Genomic DNA, 16398 nt, shown 5'->3' on the forward strand with positions numbered 1-16398 from the left:
GGTTGGTTATAATGAAAACTGCTGTGTTCCAAAACGGCACTACTTTTATATTTATTATTTTTTAAAGAAATAAATAAATCGAAATAATATATTTTCTAGATTTTTTTTTTAAATTCATGTATCTACACACACACACTTTGATAGATCGATTTAAATATTTTTTTATGTTATCTTCATATATATTTTAATATTTAATAAGTGTCGGTACCTTTTATTTAGGTTAAATTAACCAGTGACGTCATAAATGTGTTTTTCTTGATATACCCATAATTTTACCGTTTAGTTACCCGTTCTCTTGACTTAGCTGGTTCTGTAAAAAAAAAAACAAATGAAAAAGGTATATAATATATTGTCGGAGTTAAATGTTGAAATATAATATATTGCATTTATTATTTTCTAAAATCTAGTCATTCATTAAAATCATGAATTTATAAATTATTGCATGATTTATTTGGACTTACAAAAATAATTATAGAAATTATATTATGGGCATTTTTTCGGGAGTAAGTCTCTTGTGAGATGATCTCACGAATCTTTATCTATGAGACGAGTCAACCCTACCGATATTCGCAATAAAAAATAATAATTTTAGAATAAAAAGTAATACTTTTTCATGAATGACCCAAATAAGATATTTGTCTCACAAAATACGACTCATGATACCGTCTCTCACAAGTTTTTGCATTTTTTCGTATTCTCTTGAAGCGATTAAAAAAATGAAATAATATAATCGAGTTTAGGCCCGGTGGGAGGATTGGTGTTGGAAATACGATCGATATTAGAGCTTGCGACTATCAGCTCAATCACTTATGTGCGACGATCGGCTAATAGTGTAACACACTTTTTAGCCCATAAAACTTTGTTTCTATCTTCTTCTTTTTTTTCTGAGCTGGAAAATCTCATCGTGGATAATCAGGTTTAATTCTATGAAATTTTAGATTTTTTAAAAAATAAAAATTTATACTGAGCTCTCATGCATTACATGAATACTTGCTAATATGCAGCAAATATCATTTAACTCCTCAATGAAAATCCAAAAAATAGAAAACCTCATGCATGATATGGATTTGGATCCTCTACTGTGTTGAAAAGACAGCATTTGATGTTGTGTTTTTTTACACGAGATGATAACGTGATCATCTTGTGGAAATCACATTATATAAGATAAATTTAAAAAATTGTCAAATTAAACGAGATCATCATGTGATCATCTCGCGTAAAAAATACACAGCATCAAGTCCAAATCCACATATTAATGATATTTTAAAATCTCTTTGTTTACAATAATCAGTCATAACGATGAAAAAATGTCTGATTTTTAAAAACACGAGGTTTGAAAATACCTTTAGTTTAACTTTGAGATTTCATATTTTTTCTAGTGATGATACAATTTGACCACTATTTTTATAATATGTAAAAAAGTTTTAAATAAGAGTTTACTTTTATTTTCCACATTCTGCTAAGAATTTGCATAAAATTCCAAAGAAGAAAAAGGCGAAATTCTTTAAAATTTTCAACGCAGTGAGCTTCCTTTTCAATCTCCAGAATCCAGCAACGAAAGACTCCCTCCCTTTACTTCTCTCTCTGGAGTAGCGACAAATATACACACAAAATATGAATATGACAATGTTTATTATAATAATAATATATATGTAAATACAGAGCCATTTTTTTAACCTGATTGAATGAATTCTTGACAAGATTGGAAATTTCAAACATTTCACACCCTCCTGCTCCCAGAGCAATTAATGCACTCAAACAGTCGCAGATTGCCATTATACGATTGGTTCTTTCTCTGTAATTATCTATACTCTTTTTACGGTAGTGGGTTTCACTTGCTGAACAGAAGACCCTTCTGCGTCTTGTTTGTTTTGGTTTTTGTTTTGGTTTTTGTTTTCCTTTGAATAATCGTTCTTTGAATGTTGGTTTTTCGGGTGATCCCATGGATCATTCGCATCGTTGAACATATATAAGAACACGAATCAATAGGTACTCATTTGCAGTAAATGCGGAGTTCTTCAATCTACTGCCCGTGGCTTGTCAGATTGAGATACGGCTTGTTTTTCAGTGTTCTTGTGCTTGAAATGAAATGGGTAGCTAAAGATTTGGTGAATTGAGCTGAAACGTAACTCTCTGTTATGGGTTGTGTTCTTGGCAAAACAACCTCCGGACAAAGAAAAGCTTGCCGGAAGCAAAAGAACGACGTACGGCGGAGCTCCGAGAACGATGAAGTGACGGTAGGGAGAAGAGGAAAGAAGAAGAAGATGATCGAGGAGGTCCCGGCGGCAGCAGACTCAAGGTGGATTATTCCGGCAGCGGTGCCGGAGTTTAAGCTTAAAAGAGGCTCCGCGGCCTCGGCCGATGAGTGGCCGCCGTGGCTGTTGGACGTCGCCGGCGACGCCATCCAGGATTGGAATCCACGACGTGCTAACACCTTCGAGAAACTTGACAAGGTAATCTCCGTAGAATTTTGTGTGCATTTCGTCTACCAGTTAGCAATGACGTCAGTGGAAAGGTTCTTTCTTTTGTTAGATATGTGGAAGCATGCATTTCTTATCCCTTCTTGAGAACATTATATGAAGCAATGATGTAATGCTATTTCAAGGGCAAAAAATATAATTTTTTTTCTTGTCAATGTACAACTTATTTATGTGGCTGTGGAATGCTACAGATCTTGATTTAAAATTTTTCTTGCAGTTTTTTATTTATGTATGTAGAGACTAGAGTGGTTTCTTACCTTTTGAAAAATTGAACAGTTTTGACAGTGGATTCTATTGATCATATAAAATTCGAAGTTAAAAAGTATAAAACATGAAAGCTGGTATTTAAATCTGAAGTTTGTGGAGTGTTTTGGATTTGTTGTTCAGATTGGCCAGGGAACATACAGCAATGTGTACAAGGCCAGGGACTTGATCACTGGGAAAGTAGTGGCTCTTAAGAAAGTAAGGTTCGATAACTTAGATCTTGAGACGGTAAGGTTTATGGCGAGAGAAATACTCGTGCTGAGAAGGCTAGATCATCCCAATGTAATTAAGCTCGAAGGCTTGGTTATATCCCGAATTTCTTGCAGTCTTTACCTTGTTTTTGAGTATATGGAGCATGATCTTGCTGGCCTTGCTGCTGTCCAAACTGTCAAGTTCACCGAACCTCAGGTAAGTAACTTCTCGAGGATTATATTGGATGGGTTTAATCTGGCAGCAAAGATTTAAATGGTTTACAAATTTTAATAAATCTGATTGGCATCTAGGCATGATTTATCTTGTATGTGTTTAGTGTCGAAAGAGAATGTATTGTGTCATGTATGTTGAATTTTTTGTCTTCCATATCTTAAGGTGGTTCTAATTACCGATGAGGGGGACGGTGCCTTCTAGTTTGGTGGTGACTGAGGCGTTTGGATTTTTTGATGAGATTCATATTAGGTTTGCATCATGTGCTTTTTGGATGCTATTGGTTGACCTTTCTTGATCATTGGCCCCAAATCCTAGAAGTTGAAGTGGCCATTGCAATTCTTTCTAGTGGTAAATATAGTGTCAAAGGTGATACGACATTGCTTACGCTGTCATTGAACATACTTAAACATTTATCAACTTGCTTTTGTCCCTTTGTAGATAGAAGTAAACTACTATTCTCCCTAGTGGTCATTGGAGCATCCCGCCGAATTGGTGACCACTTAGTGCGACTAAAAACTTTCTATTTTCCCTTGGTGATGCCAAATATCTTGGATATGGATCCTTTTTTAGTTCAAGTGAAGTGCTATAACATTGCTTATATATTCCTTCTCTGGTGCTGGCATCAAATAGAGTTCATGTCAAAAGCTGTATAAGTGAAACAAGATCGAACGAGCGTTTCTTTATTTTACAAAGCATGCAAATTCAGGACAATTTTCTCTTCATATTCTCAAAAACATGGACTTAAGCTTAATTTAGTCGGCCGTTGATTTCTTTATGTTTCCTGGTACAGATCAAATGCTATATGAAACAATTACTTTCTGGTCTTGAGCATTGCCACAACAATGGTGTCTTACACCGGGACATTAAGTGCTCGAATTTACTTATAGACAATGAAGGGATCTTAAAAATTGCTGATTTTGGGCTGGCGTCTTTCTTTGATCCTCAACTTAAGAAACAAATGACGAGCCGAGTAGTTACACTATGGTATCGTCCTCCAGAGCTTTTGCTAGGCGCCACTTATTATGGTGTTGGTGTCGATTTGTGGAGTGCTGGCTGCATTCTGGCGGAGTTGCTTGCTGGGAAACCAATATTACGGGGACGAACAGAGGTACTTCTGCAAACAAATTTAATAATATAAAAACCATTATCATTCCGGTGAATGGAATTTTCATCTGCGCTTTATATTTAAATTTTTAATTGTGCGAACTCGTTAAAGACATCTCCAAAATTAAATTTCCACTATATGTTTATTTTTTTTCTGTAGGTGGAGCAACTGCACAAAGTATTTAAACTATGCGGTTCTCCCTCCGATGAATACTGGAAGAGATCAAGATTTGCGAATGCAACTCTTTATAAACCTCAGCAACCTTATAAGCGATGCATAACCGATACCTTTAAGGATTTTCCATCATCGTCTCTGGCTCTTATAGAAAATCTTCTTGCTCTCGATCCTGATGCTCGAGGCACCGCCACTGCAGCATTAAATAGCGAAGTATATTATTTTTATACACTCATAATAATAATTTTTCTTGGAATCTAGAGCATGATTGTCATAAATATTTTTGAGGGGAGATGATATGTTTTGTATGATCAGTTTTTTGCCACCGAACCATATGCCTGTGAACCGTCGAGCTTACCTAAGTTTCCTCCAAGCAAAGAAATGGATATAAAATTGAAGGACGAAGAAGCCAGGAGGTGCTTTTTCTTGATTATTCAATCATTGAACTATGTTTTTGCCATTACTAGTCATGTTCTAAAACATGTTCTTGTGTAGGCAACGGGGTATAGGTGGGAAACCTCATGTTACAGATGGTAATAGAAGAATGAGAGTACGTGAGAAAGTCAGCCGCGCAATTCCAGCTCCAGAAGCAAACGCAGAACTACAAACCAATTTAAACGTATGTCGAATTATTCTCTTTTATCCCTATGATTATATAGTTATACTCCATTTTTCTTGTTTCTGCATGAAGAAAGTTGAGGAAAAGAAAGGAAATATTTGGGTTCGCTATATTGCGTTGCGTGGCATATAAAAACCGAAAGAGTTATATATCTCAACTCTATGTATCTTTATATTTTCCATTTTCTGCTTATTGTGCGTGATGTTGTTGAATATCTGTCAAGAAATCATTCATGTGATCAGTTGAATGAGAGACTCATGAATGCTGATGGGTCGGACGAGCCAATAACTCGAACGCGTTCAGTGTCTATGTTGAACGTCTTTCTCGTTATCTCACCCCAATCAAATAATTATTATCTTGTGCAGAGGCTTAGAGTCATGTCTGATATTAAAGGCAAGAGCAAAAGTGAAAAATTCCCACCTCCACACCAAGATGGAGCAGTTGGCCACCATCTCAACTCATCTCAAATAGGTCCCGAATCATTCGCAGGAGCTGATCCCTCATTCAGTTCCTCCATTATCGAGACAAAGCCATCAAGATCTTTTCGGGACCTTGCATCAAAAACTGCAGCATTTGCAAGGAAAAAGAAGAAGGAAGGGCCTCACAGAGCTCCTCCGCGAAGATTTATCAATGCCTTTTATCCGTCCTCCATTAGTTGGTCAATGGATGACATGTTCAGGAGCAGGCGAGCAGCAGAAACCGATCGAAGGTAGAGAGGCAAGCACCCTGAAAATTTTTGGAAGTCATGTGTAATTTTGTGTTTGCGTTTTGTGCACGACTAAGACAGCCAAAACCAAAAACAGAGGGAAAAAAATGCAAAATATTCTCAATCCCATGTTTGGTGTACAGTCCCGATTTCCATGGCTCTGAGGTAATCATTGTAACTATGGCTGCCACAATGCATCTATGTGGGTATATAAATGAGTAGAACTTGAGTTGAGTGCTTAATTCTTTTTTTTTTTGTGGGGGGGGGGGGAAATAGAGTGCTTAATTTTCATGCTCATTTATGTTTCGGCAAGTTTATCGAACTAACATTAGAATTAATCTGATTTAAAATAATTTAAAATAAAAGTTTTCGTTATTATAATGAGAAATGGAATATTGAATTATTAACTCTTAAGAAAAAAATTTATTAAGTTGATGATTTATAATTTTTCTAACACAAAAATTTCAAGTCTGAAATGAAGTTTGATTCAAAATTTAATTATAACAAATCCCATTATTTATTCAAAATAATAATTAATTTTATTAAATTTTAAAGATAAAAAATTATGTGAGATGGTCTCATAAGTCGTATTTTGTGAGAATGATCTTTTATTTGGGTCATCCATAAAAAAACATTATTTTTAATGCTAAGAGTATTATTTTTTATTGTGAATATCGGTATGGTTGACCAGTCTCACAGATGAATATTCGTGAGATCGTCTCACAAAAGACCTACTCAATTTTAAATATTATAATATTATGCTATTTGGGAAATGACATGAACCTTTTTCCCTTCCACCCCGCTTCGCCCCACACCAATGTTGCAATTAAAAAAATATAGTATTTGACTCATAAATCTTATAACACTAATCTCGTTCCGTGCATGTCCAATCGGAGGTTTCTTATAAGCACTACTCTTTAAAAAATTGAAATTAGCTTTTTAGATTTTCTTTTACATAAAATTTTCATGAAAAATAACTAAAGAGTAAAAAGAAAGATATAGGGGTATTTATTCCAAAAATTACTCCAATGCACCATTTTTTTATTATTACTCAAATATTATATATATAGTACATAAATACGTATATTCAATATATAGTACCAGTAATGAAAATTGTACGCAAAATTTATGGGTAAACAATTCCATTCCTTGGTAATTGGCAATTCGGCATGACAAGTCGACAACTGAGTGATTGCACCACAAGTCCACAATATGACGAAAGTAGGCCTTCAAAACAGCGTCATCTTTTCTTGAATAAAACAAGTCGCAAAAATAGCACCAATATATTGGCACATTCTCTTTCTTTACAGAACCTTATTTCAGGACAATTTTTCTTTTCGGTTTAGAATGCTAACCGGCTAGTCGACGCTCACGGTCCGAAAGGATGGATGGTAAAACAAGAAAGAACCAATGGTGGAGTAAAAGAAAGAAATTTGGACAAAAGAAATGTAGAAACATTAGAAGCTTTTTGTTCCTAGTAATTCTCAAGCAGTTGCTGCCAATGAACTCGACCTGTAACATGCTCTCTTTGCGGCGCGAACAATGTCGTCAACCTGACATAAAGAGATCCTGAATCAGATGGGGGAGATATGGAACATCAAAGAGCATAATATAAACTGACATTTATAAATCATATCTCGTATCGCCTCTATCATCCGGACTTTCATTTGGTTGATTTTTACTTTCCATAATTTTTAATTTCTGTGGACAGACTAATATGGAATAAAAAAACTCCATTGCAGAGGATATCATTTGCGCCAAGTCTCATTAGCCATGATCTTGGAAGTCCATACGAATGATTACAAATGTCAGAAGATTATGTTACATATCAACTCTAGGCACACTCATCTCACTCTTCTGCCATGCGTTTTTAATATTTCCATGTTCAAGTTTAACGCAACAATCAAAAAACCCTAAAAAAAATTGGAAACTTGAGATCAAAGCATATCTTCCTGTCATTTTTCAATTGCATAACCTACTTGATAGAGACATTTCTTAATCCTTCTTCACAATATAATGCTACAACCATATTTATATACGCCCTATGCACAAGAAGAAAGTGGAAGAGCAGACCTGTGGGACGGCCATTCTTTCAAGATTTGCAGCATAGGGCATGGGGACATCAGCACCACAAATCCTCTCAACAGGTGCATCAAGATATTCAAAGCTATCTTCAAGAACCGAAGCGCTGGAAATATGAATTAAAAATAAAATTCGTATGCATGATGAAAAAGAGATGGTAAATATATTGATATAGAAAGAAGCTGACCAGATCTCTGCGCCAACACCATGTTGAGGGTATCCTTCTTCCACAGTCACAAGCCTATTGGTTTTCCTAACTGAAGCATTGATTGTGGATCTATCAAGAGGGCGGATTGACCGAAGATTTATCACCTGCAAAAACAAAAGGAACAAACAGAACTAAAATTCAAAGAACTACACAAGATAAAGACACGAGTGGATTTCTTTCACTTACCTCAGCCCTGATTCCTTCCTTCGCAAGAATATCAGCCGCCTATACGTATTCGAGCAAGATCAATTCCAGATACAAAATTCAAACAGACCAATATTGTTCGCAAATAATATTATCTGAACCAGCTAAGTACGAACCAATTAAGTTAATTTTTTTAGCAAACTATAAAACACATCAAACATGATGCATTCAATCAAACAAATAGTTCTAGTTTCGTTGACATAAAAATATATGCCCAGAAAAAATTTACAAACTTCTTAGTTATTGGTTATAGAAGTGTGCCAGTCATTCAAGGCTGCATCTATGACTCAACTTAAGAATGCACAAACTCACGTGCTTTGTGACGCAGAGATAATGTTGATAAAAGAAACAAAACTGGCATTCTAGCCTCAAGTGCGATAAAAAACTAGACAACATTAACTAGTGTTGAAACTTGGAATCAAAATCTTCACAGGTTTTGTGTAAACCAAAGCACAAAGTCCAATACAAATGCAAATGATATATCAATTGCAACTTGCTCATTCACAAATAGAATGACAGACCTGAAGCGAATAGTCAACCATCCTTGAGAAACATGTTATAGTCACATCCTGTCCTTCACGTTCGATCTGTCAAAAATATGATGAGTCAGGAATATACATGTGTGAGATGCCAATAAAGACGCGTCGAGATTTACCTTAGCTTTTCCAATAGGAAGGCAGAAACTGGAATCAAGAACTTCGGCTGAGACAGGAAATGATGAACCATATCTGGAAAAGAAATAATCCCATGACATAAATAGACACAGACTAAGATTGTTACAGATACTAAAATCACAAGCATCGATGTAATACTACTCACAGCAATTCATTTTCTAGGAATACAACAGGGTCTGGATCCCTGATGGCAGCTTTAAGTAGACCTCGAGCATCTTCTGAAGAGTATGGTGCCAGTACCTTTAATCCTGGACATGAACCATACCATGCTGCATAGCACTGAAAGGATGCGTAAATTCAGAGATGGAACAGTAACTGGGAACAGTGTAGCAAGATTTCTTCCCAAATCAGATAATGTTGGAAGCGCAAATCAACTACGAACAATCCATTTATCACATAAATTTCATTTACAAGTTCAATGCAAATATGCAACAAAAAAATCCTTCATAAATCCCTGTTCGCAATAGGAAAGAAACTATTGGTATCACAGCTCAGGAAGCACTGCACCATTTAAACATAATAAGCAATAATATGTTTATCACAGAGTAACTACTTTGCAGGCTCAAGTTCTAGCAGCATAGGTTAATGCTCAGAAGACAATAATGAAAACATCATTTAAATCCAGATGGAGATTCTTCCCACCCTTCATTAAAGGGGTAACAACGCTGCTTTAAGCAACCCAGGAGTATTTAACCTGGCAAGGTGCTGATTCACGCTACACATTTCCAACTTAAGTTTGCAACCCTAAAAGAAGTCATTTTTGTCTTCTTTTGAAGGAGGAGGGGCTTCATTAAAGATCTTCCCCTCCATGTTCCGACTCATTAGCAGGAGATACCGTCACAGTTTATTCAGTTAACACTGATTCCTACACATAATGCTACAGAAGTTGGGAAATTGGGAAATGCTTTTCCATAATCACAGCAGTAAATGATCCTCTACCACTCCCTCTAAGATTAATTACAAAAATAAAAACGAAATAATAAGGGTTAGACTTTACAGGTCTGAGGTAACATTATTTACTGTTCACATTGGGCGAACTATTCTGGTTAGCCTTTTTATATTCTTTCTTTGATAATGTTAATTGGTCCAACATAGAGTCAGCCAGCAGGGAGATGTGAAGTGGGAGTTCATAGTATTTTCCCTCTCACTTCAGCACCAGAAAATAAACTTGATCCAAAGTTAACTCCTTGGTCTAGGAGGTGAAGTTACATACAGTTACCTAAAACTACTCTCATGCTAAAACATACTTGCATAGGCTTTAAAATACAAAATGTCATGAATATCATATGCACCGCATAGCAAGGCCGTGTTAGAAAGTATTCTAGTTCGTACCTGAGAATGTTGAGCACCAACACCAGCAGCAGCACCGTTTGGGCCTCTGAAAACAATAGGCACAGACATCTGACCAGCAGACATGTAATTTGATTTTGCAGCAGAATTAATGATGTGGTCAATAGCCTGAAAAAAATTAAAGCTCATAACCTCCATATGCTTCCAAAGTAAGCTTCTTAAATAAAGAATTCAGATGAAATTGTTTCGGTTCCCGGAGATTGCCATGTTTAAAAAAGATCCAGAAAACCTTTTCCCTACTATCACCTCCCCGCACATTAAAAAGGTAATAGCGAAACAAACACATCATCTCGTAGAAACACTCTTCAGTTCTTCTATTGATGAATTGGATCATCAAAGGAATTAAATTCCCCTTGTACTTTTTGAAGCACACAAATTGATTTATAGCTGATACTAGCATTCATCAATAAAAAGTGCAACAAAAAATGTTATTTTCCTCTAGATCCTGGATGTCTTAATGAAATTTTCCTATAAAATGTGTCTTCATGAGTTAATTTTTTTTTAGGTTTCGCTTGTTATTTACCAGTTGAACAGAATAGACAAGTCACAATTTAGAGCTCCATTAGCTAGATGATGGATATTAGAAACACATACAGAGAATCATTATGCAATCCTACATGCACACATGAACAATAGCCAAGAAAACCCACAAGTTACCACAGACAGCAACCAAATGTAACCTCAGAGATGAAATTTAGAGCAATGATTCAGAATTTAATAGAGTAATTTAAATTTTAAACTCAGCCTAGCCAAATATAGCAACGGGGGAAGAACTATAACCTGCATTGCGAAGTTAAAAGTCATAAACTCAATCACAGGCCTTAGACCATAATATGCTGCACCAACTCCAATACCAGTAAACCCCGCCTGCAACAATGAGCCCAGTTGAGAATGCCAGGTTTTGCCACTCAATTCAATTCTAAAAATTCTTCACAAGTACAGATAAAACCAACCTCGGTAATGGGAGTGTCAATAACCCTCTCAGGACCGTATTTGCCCAAAAGACCTTTGGATATCTAATACAAACCATTGTAAAACAAAAACTAGATCAACATACCGTCTCATCAGAAAGTATCAACCATCAAGTAGCTCGTACAAAGACTCACCTTATATGCACCCTGATACTCACCAACCTGCATAAAACCATCAAACAAGTCAAAAAAGCATTAAGGAATCCAAAAACCAATCCACAAAGCATTAAGGGATCCAAAAACCAATCCAATCGGTATAAAGTGGTCTGTTCAGTCTCAGAAAACCCCATCAAACTTCTATGATACCTCTTCTCCCATTAAAAAGACTTTGGGATCAGCAGACATTTCTTCATCAAGCGCCGAATTTAAAGCTTCACGCACTGTCATCTGCAGGAGAGAGTGAGTGATACAGGATCATTCACCATAATTACACATCACAAATACCCAGAGAAGGTAAATCTCATAACAGGAAGAACTAATCATAATTAAATTCAAGAACTTGGTAAACTATTACAAAAATATAATATTGATTACCTCCTTTGCGGAGGAAGAAAAGGCCTTGGATGCAATCACTCGAATCCCTTGCTCCAAACTCTTCCCAACAAACACAAAAAATGAAACATACAACCGAATCAATAACACAATCAAATCAAGAAACAAAGAAGCTGCCATTTTTTACCACAGGAGCAAGGTTGCCTTTGCAGGCGACTCTTTGCCTTATAATCCCCAACATACTCCCGTCTCTTCGCCAAAATCCCTAAGTCACATCAAATTACACAATAAAAAACAAACAAAAGGCCAATAAATTCGTACGCACACGAGCAAGTCAGATTTCCTTTTCTGGATCAAAATCTGACCGCGATACATCAAATAACAGCATGACGTCTAAAAATACCGCAAATCCGCCAATAAAATACCTACCGAAACAACTAGAAAATGATTGAAAGATTAAACAAATGGAAAAACCAGAGACAGAGCGAGAGATTACCTGGTCGCTGACCTCAAGTTGGATAAATTTCTCTGTTTCTGCTTTTTTTTTTAATACAGCCACGATCACCTAATAATTATATAATTCATTCAAAAAAAAAATTAGAAATCGCTTCACTGCAATTGCAAATTGAATTATACTAGTAATCGTGTCAGTGCAATCTTATATTTTTTAAATTTACTTTTTAAATATTTTTTCTCCTAACAAAATAATTTTATTAATCCGTGTTACGTGTAAATACAACTGAAAAAAGTAGGTTTTTTGACAAAAACAAAAATAAAAATATAAGAAGGCGAGTGAGTAATCGAGTTTACAAAATCAATAATTGAATCAACGCTCCTAGATAATATATGAGCACTAGTTTGATAGTTGATTTTTATACAAACGCAAATGAGAAAACAAACTTTAAAATTTTTAAAGAATTGGGTTTTGAAATTTGAATATATTTATTGGTTTTATCTTTAATAAAATTAGATATTAAATTATTTTTTTAATGTATTGAAAGAGAGAAAGAGGGTTTCTTTTTTACACTATATGTGATGGTAGATATTTTTTTTTTTTTAATGAATTTGGGGATTCTTCATTTTATTGTACGTTTAGGACAAGTTTTTTTTTTTGGGATTAGTCAAATGTACAACATAACTGATGCTGTGCAATTGAGAAACACATGAAAATAATTTAGGGGTGGGCGCGGGTCGGGTTTTCAGGTTCGGTTACCCTCACAAGTCAGGTAGTAAATTTTACTATCCCGATCATATCGGATATCTTTCGGGTATCCGGAAAAAAAAAACATTATTTAAATTTTTTTTGAAAAAATATATGTATTTTTCACATTTCACAAAAAATCATGTCATTATATCGAGTTATGACTAGTCTTTATATCATATTATGGCTAGTAAATAAAAAAAAAACCCATGTCATTATATCATTTTATGATTAGTCATTTGTCATTATATCGGATTATGAGTAGCCACAAAAAATACATATATTTTTTAAATGAATGACAGATAGACCTATAAAAAAAATTTAAAAAAAAAAATTGTCGGGTACCCGATACCCGATCGGGTATCGGTAAAATACCTGAACTCGATAATGTCGGGTACCAGACAAACCCATTTTTTTTTTTTAAAAAATACCAGACCCGATATAACCGAGAATAAATGCCCATCCCTACATGAAATGCCCTCTTGAAATATCCTACCAAATAAAAAGAATAAAATTTCCTGAAATAACCTCTTCTAATATTATTTTCTTGTCTGAGACATTCTTCGTTCCATACATATCATACACTTAAAAAGCCCATAAGATAACTAATTTTAATTCATAATGAAAAAGTCCAATAGGTCAAATTACAAAATCCCACAAGATTTTGACATGTTGAAAGAAATGTAGTTTGATTAGAAGGGGTGAACGTGCAAACATTATTTCTGCGGTTCATCCACTTCAAAAAGAGATGTTTTTTTTAAAACATATACATATACATATATATATATATATATATATATATATATGTTAGTTGGTTGTGAATAGTATATATACTTTGCTTGCTGTTGATACAACCTCTGATTAATTTATTTCCGAAATTGGTTTTTTTTTTTACGCAAAAGTCAGCAGATTCATTACATATATAACCTTTAGGTTTTCTCCACTTTACTTTGGTTCAAAGTTGACTTAGTTGCTCACTGTCGTAAAACTTTTCTTTTAGCCTTTACTCTCTCTCTCTCTCTCTCTCTCTCTCTCTCTCTATCATTCGAGCTTAAATCGATTTAGATGATATAGAAAAGCTTGGTTTAGCTCTCTATTTTCAGAAGAACCCTTCATCTATAATTATTCAGCAACAGTCTCTCTCACAATGTTCTTTCACGATTTGATCCAAGTATGATATACCGCTTGACTTCATGAGATGAATGACGAATGATGAGATGATACCAAGAACATAACTAATTTTTAACTCGAATTATTGTAAAACTTGAGCGAAATACTAGATGATGCAGTGTTATCTCACATCTCTGTTATCAAAAGAACCCTCATCATGTATGTTTATTTAGCCACATCTCTCACAATTTTCACAATTCGATCTAATTCGTGAGATGATAATGAAAGATTGGATGATACAAACAACGTAGCTATTTTTGTAACTCAAATCATTTAAAACTTGAGCCAAGATGATGAAAAAATGTTGAATCACAGTCTTCGCTCCAAACGATGTTTTTTATAATTACATAGATGCGTAACAAATTTAATTTTGAACAAGATCAACCCATCAAACTCTCAGCCCGCAAAATGTGGTGCACTTAGAGTCGAGCTAATCGACGTAGCGATGGAGTCCAACGGTTCATTGAATACTCCGAAATGTTGGTTTCATCGATGATAATTCTGCACCAGCGCTCATGAACCAAGTTCAGGTGGTGCTGTGATGCATAAAATGCATTTTATAAATCTCAGCTTGAAGAAATGTAACTACTCAATAACTTTGAATAATTTACAAAAAAGATGGAAAATGAAGTACATTAAATTCTTGCTACTAATTAGTTTCATCATTGGAGACAATATCTGAAGAGACCTCAGTTAGAATGCTAGAAGAATCTGAATCCACTGAAGAAGATGATGAAGAAGAACTATAACTCCCAAGTCCGGCGCTGTAATCGATTTTTCCCTTATGATCACTTGTTTTCTTCGTAGACAAATGGCACAAAATCCAGTTTCCTATTGGAATTAAAGATCCCTGAAAATATATATATAGAATCAAGATCCGATGAGAACGAAGAAAACTATACAAGAACTTGGAAAACCAAAAGACATTTAGAAATAATCATACCAGAGAAATTTTCTTCTTCTGCTGGATTGTACTAGCTGCTGTTGCAAGGGCAGTAATATGGTATTCGTGCATGATCCAATCAGTTCTCGCGCCTCGAGTGTTCTTCCCCTCGTAGAACACCAGCGTCCTCTTGATCCCGACTAGTGGCATCGTTTTCGAGCAAACTATTCGTTTCTCCGGACCAATGGCCCTCCAGAAACCAGCACGAGTTGGTATTACGATTCGTTTCTGGTTTCCATAGTTGGCCTTGTTGATGAAAAAGTACCTTTCTTGATCCGAATCGCCTATAAAAACAAATAAAGAACTAATTACAGAAAACCCTATTGCATATGCATGTGTAGTACAGAATCAAGGAATACTTAAAAAGTAGGGAAAAGATATGATAAACTACCTGCTGGAAAACTCCAGGGACCAGAACCCGAAATGGCGATTTCTGGAATGATTGAAGCAGGCAGTGGATATGAAAATATTTTCCGGGCCAAGTACTGAAACACGATCTCCTTATCCGTCGGCTGGAACCTGAATCCGGGAGGTAATTTTCTGATAACTCCATCTTTAACGAAGCTAAACTTGTCCATCATCGACGAATTCCCTCGAAAAGACGATTATAGAAAATTTCTGCGAAATGCAGAAAAAAAAATTATGAATCCGATGATGAATGTTGCAAACACAGCAAGGAATTTAAAGGAAACTGAGACTTAAAGAGTAAGGGTGGACGTGCATGGAGAGTTCTATATAAAAGACTGTTTTAACGGCTTATTTTCTTTCTAGGAAACTTTCTTTAGAAAAATGTTGTGTCCATGCCGTAATTTGCATACAATTTTTTAAATCGAAAGCATATTGTTTGTCTGTAAAAAGATATCTAAGTATAATTAATTAATTATCATCCCACTCAACTCAAATTTATATAAATAATCTATCGGTATATTATTTGTTATTCGACTTTAATTTCATCCTAATCAACAACGAAAATTGCCATGAGTCGATGATAATTTTAATAATTTGTTTTGCAATTTTAATCATTTTTTTTTCCCGGAGCAATGACATGTTTGGAGCCTCGTTAACTCTAATGCTAAAATTGTAAAGAAATTAAACGATACAATTAAAACACGATCTTTTACTGTATTTAGTAGGGATGCAAACAAACCGAGTCAAACTCGACTATCATACAACTCGAGCTCGACTGACTATTCATTTCAAGCTCCAGATCAATCCTTGAAAATATCCAGTTATTGAAATTCAACCTCAAAAAGTTCTATAATGTTTATAGCATGATTTTTAGGTTTAAATTTTGTATTTATACGTGAAAAAATTAAACTTGAACTCAAC

The 16398-nt window shown here is 35.1% G+C and overlaps 3 protein-coding genes across 4 annotated transcripts; 1 reads left to right on the forward strand and 2 right to left on the reverse strand.

Annotated features, from left to right (window-relative positions):
• Nucleotides 1-1550: 1550 nt before the first annotated feature.
• LOC142530100 (putative serine/threonine-protein kinase At1g54610) lies at nucleotides 1551-6008 on the forward strand. Its single transcript, XM_075635875.1, has 7 exons — nucleotides 1551-2453; nucleotides 2868-3152; nucleotides 3961-4278; nucleotides 4435-4662; nucleotides 4765-4865; nucleotides 4945-5068; nucleotides 5434-6008. Exons 1-7 carry the CDS (start codon nucleotides 2139-2141, stop codon nucleotides 5779-5781), a joined length of 1719 nt encoding a protein of 572 aa, XP_075491990.1. The 5' UTR covers nucleotides 1551-2138; the 3' UTR covers nucleotides 5782-6008.
• A 988-nt stretch (nucleotides 6009-6996) lies between these two features.
• On the reverse strand, nucleotides 6997-12391 carry LOC142530101 (pyruvate dehydrogenase E1 component subunit beta-1, mitochondrial-like). The gene is made up of 15 exons (XM_075635876.1): nucleotides 12252-12391; nucleotides 11943-12020; nucleotides 11798-11857; nucleotides 11570-11650; nucleotides 11399-11425; nucleotides 11246-11308; nucleotides 11073-11159; nucleotides 10275-10400; nucleotides 9088-9221; nucleotides 8924-8996; nucleotides 8790-8855; nucleotides 8251-8289; nucleotides 8044-8168; nucleotides 7848-7962; nucleotides 6997-7327 (listed from the first exon to the last, which is right to left on the reverse strand). Exons 2-15 carry the CDS (start codon nucleotides 11994-11996, stop codon nucleotides 7259-7261), a joined length of 1119 nt encoding a protein of 372 aa, XP_075491991.1. The 5' UTR covers nucleotides 11997-12020; nucleotides 12252-12391; the 3' UTR covers nucleotides 6997-7258.
• A 2194-nt stretch (nucleotides 12392-14585) lies between these two features.
• Nucleotides 14586-15797, reverse strand: LOC142529123 (NAC domain-containing protein 83-like). Of its 2 annotated transcripts, XM_075634521.1 has the most exons (4): nucleotides 15461-15797; nucleotides 15070-15353; nucleotides 14761-14976; nucleotides 14586-14662 (listed from the first exon to the last, which is right to left on the reverse strand). In XM_075634521.1, the coding sequence occupies exons 1-3, from the start codon at nucleotides 15648-15650 to the stop codon at nucleotides 14776-14778; spliced, it is 675 nt and encodes a 224-aa protein (XP_075490636.1). In that variant the 5' UTR covers nucleotides 15651-15797; the 3' UTR covers nucleotides 14586-14662; nucleotides 14761-14775. The 2 variants fall into 2 exon arrangements, with proteins under 2 accessions (XP_075490636.1, XP_075490635.1); XM_075634520.1 differs by having other exon boundaries at nucleotides 14586-14976.
• Nucleotides 15798-16398: the final 601 nt, after the last annotated feature.

This window comes from Primulina tabacum, chromosome 16, assembly GCF_025594145.1.
Source record: "Primulina tabacum isolate GXHZ01 chromosome 16, ASM2559414v2, whole genome shotgun sequence".
Taxonomy (NCBI): domain Eukaryota; kingdom Viridiplantae; phylum Streptophyta; class Magnoliopsida; order Lamiales; family Gesneriaceae; genus Primulina; species Primulina tabacum.